Source organism: Colletes latitarsis, chromosome 14 (assembly GCF_051014445.1).
Source record: "Colletes latitarsis isolate SP2378_abdomen chromosome 14, iyColLati1, whole genome shotgun sequence".
Lineage (NCBI taxonomy): Eukaryota > Metazoa > Arthropoda > Insecta > Hymenoptera > Colletidae > Colletes > Colletes latitarsis.
The window spans coordinates 23,359,135-23,373,406 of NC_135147.1; the positions used below are offsets into that span (position 1 = coordinate 23,359,135).

General features: G+C 46.9%; 1 protein-coding gene across 6 annotated transcripts in view; it reads left to right on the top strand.

Annotated features, from left to right (window-relative positions):
- Positions 1 to 14,272, top strand: part of Hth (Meis homeobox homothorax) — a 526,461-nt gene that overhangs the window by 251,307 nt on the left and 260,882 nt on the right. For 3 of the 6 annotated variants that reach the window (XM_076782345.1, XM_076782344.1, XM_076782343.1), the window contains exon 9: positions 12,734 to 12,778. The exons of the other annotated variants lie outside the window; for them this stretch is intronic. In XM_076782345.1, the coding sequence (XP_076638460.1) occupies positions 12,734 to 12,778 (45 nt within the window). The remainder of the gene's footprint in view (positions 1 to 12,733; positions 12,779 to 14,272) is intronic. 6 annotated transcript variants of the gene reach the window in all.

Genomic DNA, 14,272 nt, shown 5'->3' on the forward strand with positions numbered 1-14,272 from the left:
GACCCTGCTCGGTTGAACTCTCGTCGCGTGACACGTTGTAAATCACCGGGGCCCACCGTAGTGGCGATACGTGCCTGACCAGTTTGATGGCCGCGGCTCATTGACGCGGTTCCTCGTCGCCCCTCCATTCACCGGATTCGCGGCTGCGTTGCATATTCCGATGCATCTGGTAATTTCGGCGCCCGATCGACCTCCCACGTTTCGAAACCAGTCGTGAAATTCGCCCAAATATTTTCCTGTGGGAACTTTTAATTCCTCTTTCATAAATTCCTAATTCCCCCCTTTTTTATCGTCCGTCGGTTCGTTGCGACATATTTTTATTTAAATTGTAAACGAAAACATATTATATAAAAACACAAACAAATTCATGTATCACATTTGATACTTTTCAATTTCGCCGAAAAATTTAGGCACCTGTTCGAATTTTTTTCTCGAAACTGTGTAGGAATTCGAGGGTATGTCTATTGACCAAAAATTATTGTAATTGACCTCCGCAACTAAAAATAATTTTTCCAGAACGATTTGAAAATTTTTTTTTTCGCTGAAAAATTTCACACCTCGAATTTTTTTCTAGAAAGTTGGTACGATTTCGGGGGTATGTGTATTCACCAAAAATGGTTGTATTTGACCCCAGAACCTAGAAATAATTTTTTTAGAACGATTTGAAATTTTTTTTTTCGCCGAGAAATTTAAGCACCTACCCCCTGTCGATTTTTCTTAAAAATTCCTTTTTCATTTTTAGTAATTTTGTTTGACGCCCTACAGAAAAGTTGTCTAATACTTTTTTGTAGGTACCCATAAGCTCTACATCAGAAAAAAGTTTCATTGAAATATATTCACAATTGTAGTAGTTATGGCTGTTTGAAAATTGGACCATTTTTATGGGGTTTTTCTCATTTTGCGGGGTCAAGGACCAACTTTTCGAATATTTTTGCGATTTGTACATATTCTCCATCAAAATACGCATAGTTTGTTTTTTTAAACATTAAAATCCTTCAATCCGTTCAGGAGTTATGGCGTTTTAAAGATTGGCATGAAATTTCAGGGAAGCATTTCTGACCTCGTATTAGATTTTCGGTAAAGAATTTTTTTCTCGAAACTGAGTAGGATTTCGGGGGTATGTGTAATGACCAAAAATGATTGTAATTGACCCTCGCAACTAAAAATAATTTTTCCAGGACGATTTGAAATTTTCAAATTTCGCCGAAAAATTTTTCCACCTTGTATTATAGTTATTCGAATAACCGGATGCCGGATAATTCGAACACTATTGTATCAGTTTTCTTGATTTCCCGATAAATCATTCCGCTCGATTCCGTTTAAATTTCCCGCTGTTTTCGCTCGCGAATATTCCTGGACGTACGCAAATATTTTCTAACGCGGAGGTTTTCCGATATAAATATTTTCCTGTGCAAACATCCGGTCCGATCTTAACACGTGCTTCCCCGTGCAAATATTTTCCGGGTTGCATTCTCGGGGCCGGAATTCTTTGATCCGTCGCGTCCTTAAAAATGGAACGCGTCCCACGTCGACTGTCGAGGGGGCTTAGCATAAAATCGAGAAAACGTTTCGTGCCATCCAGGCCGGTCCGCTTTAAATAATTTCGCGGGCATAGGCGAGCGGTGTCTATAATGTATTCCGACCACGTGGCTTATCAACCGTTCGACCGAATGAACTTATCGAGGAACTAGCTCGCCTCGGTGCGCGCAACGCGGCCGACCTGCACCGCGAATAATCCCGACTGGCCGTGAAATATGGCGTTAATTCCGATCTCGGCTACTGATTTAGACGGCACCGATTTGCACCGCTAATTCGTTCCACGGTGTGCATTAACCTTACTGCGCTGCCCCGAGAATCCAGCCTGTGCAACCCTTCCCGACTCGATCCTCCCCTTCAACGAACTCGCTTCTACAATTTCTCTCACTCACAGGGTACTTCTTTAGAAACTCTCGAATCACTGACTTTGCGAATATTTAAAGTTATCAGTAGATAATTGAGACACGTTGAAATTAAATTTTCTCAAAAACGAAGAAACATAATTCCACGCTTTCTACGTATATTTTTGCATAATAAATCACACAGTCTGAATGCAGAACCTGTCTCCTCTCATTGCTGGGCTATAAGTTGGAGATGTTAACTAGACATCGACTACAGAAACGGCCATTTCAAAGACTCCCGTACAACATCTCACGATGGAACGTAGTCAGTGTTCCTCAACTTTATCTCGACCCTCGTTTCGCTAGTGAGTTTCATCTATGTCCAAGAATATTTAATAAACACTTTGACTGGCACTTTCACACTGGAACTAAACGAATTAAATCTCAAACTAAGATGTTAAAGAAAATAAAGAATAGGATTCATGAACTTTAACGTGGCTACGAAAACAATTACTCGGACAAATTTTAATTTGTGTAGTTTACAATTCTCTATGCAATTGTTTTGATCTGACAGTCGACGCGTTAGCAAAATTTGTTTCCTGACACGGTGACTGGTACAGAAATCCCGAGCAAATTTTTTCCCCAAAATCGAACACTCAATCTTAAACACTAGAACTATTCGAAGCAACGAGATTCGAGGCCCGATCGGGGGGACTGTGAGGCCCCCCGTTGAGAGTCGCTGCAACGTCGTCGTGACTCGGGAGATTAGATTTCGCATCGAGGACTGCGTTACGGGCGCGATAAGAGTCCTCCTTCGCTAGGAACGTTTCAATAACGATCTACGAGAGAACGTAGCGAGTCGAGGGGTCCCGTGGAACGCATTCTTGGCGAATACTCGGGCAACGAGCTGCTGAATCGCGCCCGGGACTCTTCTTTTTCACTCGTCGTCGGAACCATTACCTACCGTGGCCCGCCTACTAGAGTAGCGACTTCTACTCCCGACGCTGTGGCTCGGTACTCCCGCTGCCCAGGCCCCGAGATCGTGGATAACAGTTATTAGGGGCTTTTTATAATGCGCGCGGCGTGCCTCTCTCCGTCGCGCTGTCGGTTTCCGAAGCAACCACCTACCAGAAGGCAGGTTAACCATCCAGAAGGCCCATAGTCGGAGAAGGATGGAGAGGAACGCGGGATCGACGAGACGCAGAGAGAAGCTTCTGCAACGTTTACCCGTGTAAACCGCGGTAAGCGTATGCGTAGGACACTCCCAGCCGCTTGATTATATATAATTATCGGCATTTTAATAACTAATCATTTTCCCCGGGCTCCTTCTTCCTTCCTCCGCAATTCTGGGGAGAAAGGAGCAGCTTCCGACGACGACGAACTCCGCTACCGTATCTCCGGCTCGCCTCGTTCCCTCCTCCGGTCCTGTATGCGCGGCAATAATAATCATACGTCTTTGTTGCCTCGAATAAAATTAGATACAGCGATGAGTACATAAATAAGAGAATGTTTGCAGCTAGCTCCGTGATTATTGGGTACCATAGATCGCCTTTGGTTACGTAGACTCCGATGGCACCGGGGATGGCGATGAAAGGAAGTTCAAGCTAGGGTTAATCAAAGACGAGTCGTAGACAGATTGGACAAACACGTAGAGATGATTTTATTCAACGAGCAATCGACGAACCACGTAATGTTTATCTAGATAAGGATTTTGGAAGGGGGGGGGGGGTGAAAAAATGGCTGACTCGTCGAAACCGACTTCGATTATCCCTCGCGAAGGGGGGCAGCGGGGGCGGGCAAGACGATCCGTGGGGCCGCGCGATAGTCGGCCGCTCGTAAATATCCCCGAGCGTAATTAAAAGCTATCGATTTGTCGTAAGCCGCGTAATTGCACGAGTTACTACGCGCTTCGAATAATCGCCCGGGCGGGAAACTTCGTAGGGCCGCGCCGACGGAGATAACGGAATATTTACATATTATCGCAGAACCCGCACGATCCACCTACGCCTACCGCGCGATGAACCCGTCAGCCTCCGCAGGGGAGAAGAGGGCACGGATCGTGTCGCGGATTCCGAATCCGCGCCTGGACCGCCGAGATCCGAAGAAATTGATGGCCCAGGACCACCGAATTCCGACTGGAAAATACACCAAACTACCTGACCCCCCGTATTCACGCAGCGAAAGATCCACCCTACTGAATTAATTCATTGCATCTCTTTTAAGCAAATACAGGCTCATTTAACTCGACATTTTGATATTCGTTAGTCGAGCAATAGTAGTGATATTTGCTTTCTCAAATGAAACACCGCCTTCTTTTCAAGAGTTCTTCCAGTTAAATTAGTCGTCAAACTCCAAACTAGGTATTCCATATTAATATTTATAAAAATTCCGAAGTGGTTGTGGAAGTAGTGGTTGAAGGGGTGTATTTTTTCAAAAATCAATAGACGTTCCATAAATTGCATTATTCGAAATAAAACGATTCCAGAGGCGGATGCATAGAGCGGATTTTTGATTGGCGCGAGGTGTAGGGACCGATCATGTTCCAAGACCAGGCATCAGCAGGTTTTCTGGGATTTCCTGCTTCTAAGTTCCCCTCGCGCGGCCCCCTCGCTTAATGGCAAAGGCGGTCGTCGCGAGTCGTAAAACACGAAGATCCCTTTCGCTGATTAAAAGGCCGTCGACAGTCGTGTCGTTCGTTAGGCCCCGGGTTCCGTGATCGTCCCGTTTCCTGTGACAGTTCCAACGTTTCTGTTTTCGTTCCCCGAACGACGGCCCCGGGGACGGCTACGAGGCCTACAAAAGCGAACGATGTAAAGTCGCAGATTTCGCGTTTGATTCTAGCCCCTTGCAATAAAAAAAACACTCCGGGCGCTTGTTCGTGCGAGAGCGCTGTAAGTCGACGACGAAACGCGATACGGCCCCGGAACGAGCCCAGGGGTGGATCGACGAAGGTCATATAGATTTCAGGACACCCGATACCTCAAAATCGACGACCTCTACCGCCCGACGTCTGAACTCTCGCCCCGATCGACGCCACAAACACGTGTCTCCCTAATGTCCAACCTTCTAACCACGAATTATCACGAAATTCATTTATTTTTTTTCTTTAAAAGATCTACGATGTCTAGGTAAAGAATTCTGCGCGAAACGAAATACCTGTGTTTTATGGTTCTTGCTAATGCGAGATCGGAGATCCCCTATTCTGGAATACAAAGGAGTCGCTAACAACAGAACACGTAAGGGTGGGTGACACGAATAGGGCGGCTGACCAGCAACACGAATTATCTTCACACTAATATGTTCCTTCAAAAAACGCTTTTCTCTGATAAAACGTATACTGGCTATAAAGAGTCCGAACGAAATGGCGATGTTTATGCAACAGAACATCGATAATGGCACTTGGTATCCACTTTGGTACGAGAAACTACAGCTAATAATTGTTATAGACTGTTTGCAAACTGTGTGGTTAAACGGGCCCCATCATCCTCCGAAGTTAATTTAATCTCGAGAGAATCTCAATTTCCTCGTTCGGCAGGATACTTCCAGGATGAGTCGTTCAACCTGGCCTCTCGAGGAAGCCGGAGATTCGAGTTCTGTGGCCCCTGGGGATACGGGCACCCGTCTCGTTTACGTGCTCGTTTTTGCATACGTTGTACAGGAATTGCAAAAGCAGCTCGTGGCCCCGTATCCAGCCACGAAGACGTTTTCCATTTCTCTTCTCCTCGAGGAGCCAGAGCGTCGTGGCTGCCGCGGTGGCTGGCGTCGCGTGATACCGGTCAATCATCACCACGGAGAGGACTCGGCCAAAAAGTGCAGCAGCTCGTGCATACGCACACGAACGCGGTCTCGGAAGTGAACGTCCTAATTAGTCCTTCCCGGACTCGTTCTCGCGCATTCTCGTTCGCTCGCGTGACAAGGCCGCTAATTGCCGAAATATTAATGGGTCCGCGTTCAGCCGGGGCGCAACGGACGCTACGCTCATCCGTCTACGAGCTCCCTCTTCTTTCTCGATTCTCGTTTTGCGCCCCGAAGCGATAGCGTTTCGCGCTGATTCATCGCGCGCGGGTGCATCCGAGAGAGAAGAATGTTCTCGCGAACGTGCCTTGAACCCAAGAAGCTTTCATTTTCGATCCAACGATCGTCCGAACTAACATCGGCCCCGGGGTCTTGCTGGAGGTTTCTTTCTAATTTTTACAATCTCTTTTTGTACGTGGTACCAAAGATAACGAAAGGTGACGCGTTTCGATAAATGTTGCAAAGTCATCCTCGGCTTCTTGGAACTGCTCGGTTGGCGCTATCTTCGACACGCGACCGGTGTCAGGTTACTAATGAATTACCGAAGCAGAAAAGTAAAAGATTTGTATCTCACTGATTCACACTTTTGTAATACGAACACGGTTCGAGCTTCGTTTCGAGGGGGATAAGAGTTCGAATGTCAGTTTCAGTACCTTTGAATCGTCGCAAGTTTCGATTAAACATCTTTTAGAAATCGTTCAGTCCATGCTCTGTAACATTGCGAAAATTTTGTTGCGCATTATTGTTTCGTCCAGCAATAATTTAGAGTCTTGCGTCGCCTTTCCATTCTCCGTAATTAGTACGTTGTGCAATAATTTCTTGCCCGTTTAAATGTCCACGATTTCTCTGCATTCTTTCGGAATCTTGAATAATTACGCTGATAGTTTTTGCTCGTTTAAGGATCCACGATTTACAGCCAGCCTTTTGGCAATAATTTCAATCTCGTAAGCGCGCATTTCTTTGCCGAATTACTCCAGCAGTTTGAAGTAGCAGGAATGCTAAATTTATCATACGACCGCTAGTATCGAGCATAGCGGTACAAATTATCGTAAGATAAATCGTTGAATCCGTGATTTCTAACGGGTGTCGAAGTTTTTATGGGAGAGATAGAGATGGAGGCAGGAAGCTAGCAGGGGGGACACGATCGAGGCTCGAGTGGCGAAGTGGCTGAAGCTTTATGAAGCACACACAGTAATGGTTACCTCTGCGGGGACGGGGGAGGAAGATGGGCGATCCGAAATGGCCTGTGTGTGCAGTTCCGCGCGCATTTGCGGATCCACGGATTCGTGAACCGCCTGTAAGTGGACGCCCTTCTCGTAACGCGACGGTGAAGCCAACTCGAGTGAAGTTAAGGAGGGGCTTGGATGGCTCTTCCTGCGGGAATAGGAAGTCCAATCCACCCCGCGCTTCCGTCCCCTTTTCCTTATACCCGAGGGCGCATAAATCACTCCTTCTGGTCTCTGCTGCGAGGCTGCTCCTCGGGAATATTTCCTGGGGAACAGCCTTCTTTTCTATTAACCAGAAACTAGCCTATCGTGGTATTTTTCGAAGCGTCTGTAAACAATATTTTAATATGCTCCATTCTTCGCCGTGATACACTTGCGAACGTGTGTTCAGTAATAAATCATTCGTTCTCGTGTGCGCAAAACATTAAGCTTGCATTTCAATTCTTAACAACATAAATTCATTCCCATCATTATCACCTGGCGGAATAGTCATTAGCGGAGTCGCACGAGAGGTTGGCGATCAGATAAAGTAATACAAAGGATAGTAAAAGAGCAGTAAAAATCGTCGACGATTTTAATACACCCGTATTGATTAAATTCATCAGTTATCTCGCTAATCGGTACTAATTTCTTTCCACTATCGCGACACGTGGACGCACGAAACAAATTCCGAGTGGCACGATTCGTTTGAAATTCTTTTTGCGCCCGGTTGGTCTAATGACAGAGTCAACGAGAAAGAAGAAGGGCGTTATTTACAAGTTCCACGCGCACGCGACACGGAGGTGCGCTTCGCCGGCCAAAGCGTCGCGTATATATACGTATACATGGTATACATAGGGGTTGGAGGGTCCGGGGGCGGTAGGTAAATGTAAGCAGTAAGCCATTTTCCAGACGATGAGGCGCGAAGCCCCGCTTGGCCTCTTAGCGCGGGTAATCCCTGCTTCACCAACCGAACCAACCAGGGGGGGTGGGAGGAAGAAGCCACCCGCAGGTGCGACCCCGGGGCTTCCCCCGAGGCGCAACCCATATTTAATATTCGCTCGTTCTCCTTGCACAACGAGTCACCACCGATCATAAAACGATCTACACTTTGACGAGCTAGAAACGATCCCTTGAACGGGGGATATCCTGGTTCCGTCTCTTCTCCCACACAAATTTGTTGTATCTAGTTAAACATCCAAATTCCAAAATTTCATCCCCTTTTCCTTTTAACTCATTCAAGCCTCCTCGATTAAACAATTTTCAAATGCTAGTCCATCCATAGTCTCGTAGCAAATAACTGAGTGACGATTTCCTCGAGGGATGTTTTCTAGCTATCGAGGCTGTAGGTTGCATCTTCGATCCCCGGTTGCTGCTTAGCCTCGCGCACGATCGGGCGATCGACGTTAATTGCCCTTAATGCATCGCGATAAGCGAATAGTATCGATTAAAATTAGCGCCACGATAAATAGCGACGAGAAGAGAAACCGGGTGCCGATCGAGCACGACCGCGAGATAAATTAATAAAAGTAATTATTATTTAGCTCGCACGCTGTAATTAACTACTCGTTGCTCGTGATTCTCGTGCACGACGACGGTCGATCGTGTTCCTCCTCCGTTCCACGTCGTATCTAGAATATCCTGCCGATCGTTCGACGGAGATCGGCGTCAACTTTCACGCGTTGCGCGCCTTCAAGGTCCGTTCTTGACTGTGGCCAGGCCGACCGAGACACGTCCGTGACACGAATCCACGGTCGGTTTCCTGTTTCCAAGTCAAGTTCACTCGTTCTACGACAAGATCGCCAAAGAGGGCTGCGCCAGGAGGCAAGGGGGTGGACTATCCGTTTCTCGTTCGAACGAGCTCTTTGGGCGTGGGAAGTTGATCGATGGCGATATGCAACCAAGGCATTTTGTACTTCAAAGTAATCCCGCTTGACCGCATGGCTGGTGTTCTATCGAAATTCTGGGAATCGTAGTTTGTTATCGTAACGTCTCCATTAGGTAAACTGTTAGCATTCCTTCAAAAATTAAGTGATTAATGGCTGTGGAAGCATTTATATTGGGAGTACGATTGCACACCGTCGTATGGAAGATCGTATGAAAGGGTTGGAAAAATGAAAATAAATACGGCGCAGGGTCGACGTTCTATTTGCTCGTTGAACAGAGGAACATTGGGTACATAAACGAAAAACGAAACGCAAGAGATAGACGGATTTAGAAAAAGTAACGCGAAGTGTTGATGGATGCAGGATCTATGTTTGAAAGCACGCGAACTCCTGAAGGATGCTGTAATAATGAGATAAGTAGAAACGGATGACCGCGAACAGGTGGGATGAACATTAGCGAAATAGTACGGGAGGTTAGTACGAATCAGATCGACGAGGCAAAAAGGGGAACAAACGCGAAGGGTGTTATAGATGATGCAGCAAAGATGAGAAATCCATCTTTGCTGTTGAGCCGACCGCAGTGTACTTGCGATCAAAGAAGAAACTGAGGACAGAAATTATGAACACCCTATGTATTCGTAACGATAGTTCCCTATATGATTATAGACAGGGGGTGGTTGAAGCAACATACGACGACCGACGTATGTGAACATGTAATGAGTTTACGGAAGAAGCGAAACAGTAGACGAGCAAGCCATATAATACCATAATGGCGAATCCTGAATGTATCGAAGATGTAGGTGTTGATAAGATACTATTCCAGTATACCAAGCGTAAATGAGCATAGTTTATTGTATAATAAGATCGGAGAATATGCGCTTCATGAAAAGATCCACAAATAGAGTTTAAATTTATAATAAGTCACAGTTGCTAACCTACAGTTAAAATAAAAAGCACAGATCCCATCCCATTCGTTGTGTATTTGGTTCGCCAGGGGATCTAGAAATCCGTTTCTGTCGGTGTAATTACCAGCGTGGCGCAGGTGGAGACAAACGCGCGATCTCGTTAATAATATCGTTCCAACGCGAAGGAAACGGTAGAAGAAGTTTTGCCACCCAATTGCCCACGCCGCTGGCGATAAGAACTCAATTACCGTTTTGTCCAATTGCGCGCACCTCTTCCTGGCGCCATCTTTTTCCCGTCCGCGCGCTTTTTTCCCCGCGCCTGCGCTTGGGAACGGAAAACGTTCCGCGTCTCTCTTTTGTTCCGCGATTTTTTAACCCTTTCCTGGCAGTGTGGAAAACATAGCAATCCTGAACGTAACTTCTATCTCATGTATTCTTTAATTCCTGTTATATTCTACCTCGACGCAGTATTATTTTTTATATAAATAATCGGTGTATTTTCTGCTTCTATTTCTTTCTTCAATAAAGGTAGATATCTTGAATAATAGCGAAGAAACTCGAAAAACTCTGAATCTGAATTCCACCCAGGTGCAATCTTTCAAGTATACGTGTAAAACATTTCACGAATCAAAAGTCCACGGTGTCCCGACAGTGGTTTTCCTGTTCGTAATCGATGGAAATTTAATTAAAGCTTCAAACCTGTTCGGGAAATGGAAATTGCGTCTAGTTATTTATTATTTAGCTACAGCTAATTTATGCAAGCGGTGTATAATTCAGGTCCAATTACTTGTATCAGGAAATTTCGCGATAATGAATATTTACGTTGTACGCGCTAACTGACCTGCGAAATAAATCAAAATGACCACGTTCGGACAATTTTTGGGCGATCGAAGCATTAATTAACTTGGAGGGAAGAAATGGAATACAATGAATCCCCGGGCAGGAAAGATCGGTCTTGGAAGGGATATACAACCGTACTGGGTCAGACATTACGATCGTAAGCCTCGCGACTAAGCAACTTAACCAAAATCTGATCATTCGTTTTACTTGCAATAGGATCGAAAGTTTTGAACTAAGAAGACTGGAAAGTAGATTCGAAGGGATTGAACTTAAGACTACGCATTGCAGGATACAATTCGAAATTCTAATAACATTGATTCTGTGTTTGCGAGTCGTATTGGGTCCAGCAAAAGTTACACCGTCCTCATTCTACTTAACCCAAGGTTGATCTTCCGTTCTCCTTACAACGGGGTCGAGGTTAAGTTTTCGAACAAAAGGTCGAAACTGGAGGCAGTCCGTGCGAAACGTAGAACCAACAACTGGATTTGGAGGAACTCGTAATACCCAGCGTTGGGAAGACTATTTGAATTCCTAGTAACATCAACTGCGTGTTTGCTAATAGCAATCGCGGCAACGCAATCGCTTCGGCTGCGTCGTTTAACGCTGCCCGGCGAACAATGCCATATCTTATTCAATCTCGTCGGGCGGCTAACGTTGCCAGGCGTTTCTAAGAGCCATTGTTCGGCATCAACAGTTAGTCCGATTCAAGCAGATGTTGCTCGACTGGCGAGTGCGTTGCCACGTAATTAGCGGCGCGTAATCTGGCCGCGTGGCAACGGCAACGACGCCATTACGGCTCCGACGGCCGCGGACAATGAGAGATACAATACCCAACGAGACGATTGTGAACGGGCGAGAGACTCGCGTATCGAATCAATGTTCCTCGTGAAACCCGCCGCGTGCAACGAACGGCGACAGTGTATTCTCGCCACGCCCACCACGTGGTTTTTGGTGTTCTTAGATCGGAGCCAGACGAGGTCAGGCCGTGCCACCTGCTTCCATAGAACGAACAGCTGAATAGTCGATGCAACGCGATTCGTCGCGGTGATCTTTTTGTCGGGGGCCTCCGAACGCTAAGCTAACGACAATTTTGTGGAACCGAACGAGCCACCGTTGGTGACGTTAACGCCGCGTCGGTACAACCCTCTGCATTAATTCTTTTATCGAAATTATTTCGGTGATTATTATCGAGCTGATGGTACCAAACAAAAATTAGCTAAACGATGAGCGACAACTCAACCCTGAATGAATTCTTACGTCGCCAGCGGGGACTTCTCGACTACCCTCGTAGGACAAAGGCTCAAGTACGCGATGTAGCGGGTGGCGTATAAGCACGCCACATTAACGTACCAATTTTCCCCGAATTTCGAGTTACCCAGTCTCGGATTTCGTAGTTTCCCGTTCGCCGGATGCGTTGGGGCGACACGCGGCTGAAAATGACGCGACCGCGCGCCGGTTCGGGACTTTTGCAGTTCGATATCGAACGACCCCTCGCGGAAAGGCAATTTTTCGCCGTGGATACACGACTATCGCGTTAACGTCGCTCCCGCGGGATTCTGTTGTCGAAGGGGCGCGCCACTATCCGCGTATTTCACCCCCGACCTCTGCGCAGCCCGCGGGGCTGAAAGCAACGCGCTCCACTATCGCGTCGGACAAACAGATTTTAATGAGTAAAACGGCGCGGTCGAAACGCGTCCTGGCGTTCCCGCGCATTTTACGGGCGTCAAACCTTTCGGGGCCCCCCCCACCCTTCTCCCCACCCGTGTCACTACCGCCAGGGGCTCGACGTTACACCCGCCATAGTCATCCATAGTTTATATCGCACGAACACGCGGCCCCCGCGCGTAATGGCCGTCCGTAAAATATTTATCGCGGAAATTAGTCGCACGATGATGTATGCCGCCGCGTCCACGCACACAGTGGGCCCGCGTGCACCTGCCCACACGCGCGCTGCGCAGGTAGATGGAAACGTATTTGCGAGAAATCGCGCGCTGTGGGAGTCCCCTGCGCTCGACCACCCCCTCCGCCCGTCCCCCTAGCGATAGACAATAAGCGTCGTCGTGCAGCATCGGCAAAATATCGATTCGACGCTTCGACTGATCGATCTTTCCGCTCCCGTGCGACCGATGCGTCGTTATTGGACGAAATGCATCGCGTAGCACGAAACTCCGCGTCGACCAATTAACTCGATTTCTAACTAATTTCTGATTTCTTTTCTGTTACAGGTAAGTGTTGGCGACTCGATTCTCCGAGCTGGATCCGTGGCCGCAGTAAGTTTGAAGTTTAATTCACAAAGAACTAGCCTACTTTTTCACCGTATCGCGTTTATTCTTTGTCGGACTTTTCGATGAACGTTTAGGGTGGTCGAAACAGAAAATACGGGACGGTTACGGGACCGACGAGGACATAATGGTGCTCGAGTACCTGTCTAACGAAGTCGCGGGTCACGCGACCGGAACATTAGATCGAATCCGTACTTGTTTCCGGGGGTCGGATGATTCAGTGACGAGAGAAATCTGGAGAACGGGATAGCGGAATAGGTGTCCATCATCTTATTAACATGTTGACTGCCGTGCTGATTCGATCAAACTTTCCTTCGAGCCTCGAACGACGGAAACCAGGAGGAAAAAATTCTGATCGATCCGCTAGGAATGGAAACGTAATAATAGGGGTGGACAAGTTACATATTTCACCCTTCGTGTGAGCAACGTGTCAAAGGGGCAATTTGGATTGGGATCACCTTAAAACGGAACACTGTTATACAAAATTAGATTTTGTTTCGCGCATTTATTCGCGACGTTTAACTTTTATCGGTCGCTTTTAGATTCATTTCCCATGGAAGCATGACGAGGTTCGGTCCTCCGATATTTTCCACGGCATTGTGCTCGTCTCGCAGCGCGCTGTTAAACGTAATGACGTGTGTTTACGCTTCTGAAAAGTTTCCTTCGATCCGGGTTATCCCGCGGTTGGGCCCGCAGGCCCTCATTATCTAATGTAGAAGTTGTTATTACGGGGCTGAGCGAGGATAGAGTCGTGACGCGACCGCGGTAATGTCAGGTTGGTCGAACGTCGCAAATTACGACGGAAGACACACTATTAATTAGCGATCGGACGTTGTTTACCAGTCACGACGACGGGAACGGTATTGTGGGGTGCGCTTCTTGCGCTAGTCGACTTTTGCTATTACATGCCATTTAGCTAACGGACGCCGTGTACCGCGTTCCATTATTTTTACGACTCCGTCAAAGCAGAAGGAAGAAGGAACGGGGCACCGATTCCTCGTTCTTTTTGCTCTGGTCACGACGGTTCTCAACCATCTTCGACCCTCCAAAACTGAAATTATATTTAACCAATCGATCTCAATATTAATTTTTTTTATAAATATTCCTTACAATTTTATGAACATCGAACACGTAACAACGACGAGAAATAATATTATAATTAGGCAGTTCGACGGGCATTCGCGATGGCGTCTATTTAAGGATTAATGGGGGGCACTCGATCCGGTCGAATTGGGGCCTGGCGATTTTTTCGAATTACGCGTCGACGCGGATTTCGCTCATAACACGACCCGGAATGAAATTCGCGTCGTCGGATTTCCGCTAATCCCGGGCCCGGTTCGTTTCGCGGCGGAACGAAACGAAATTAAATCGTGCGTCGGCTGCGTTAATTAATACGCATTGCCAGCGTGTCGATTCGCGCGCGATAGGTAATACGCGTGGCTCGATTCCACAATATGTAGTAGTTTCTAATTAACGGGAGGC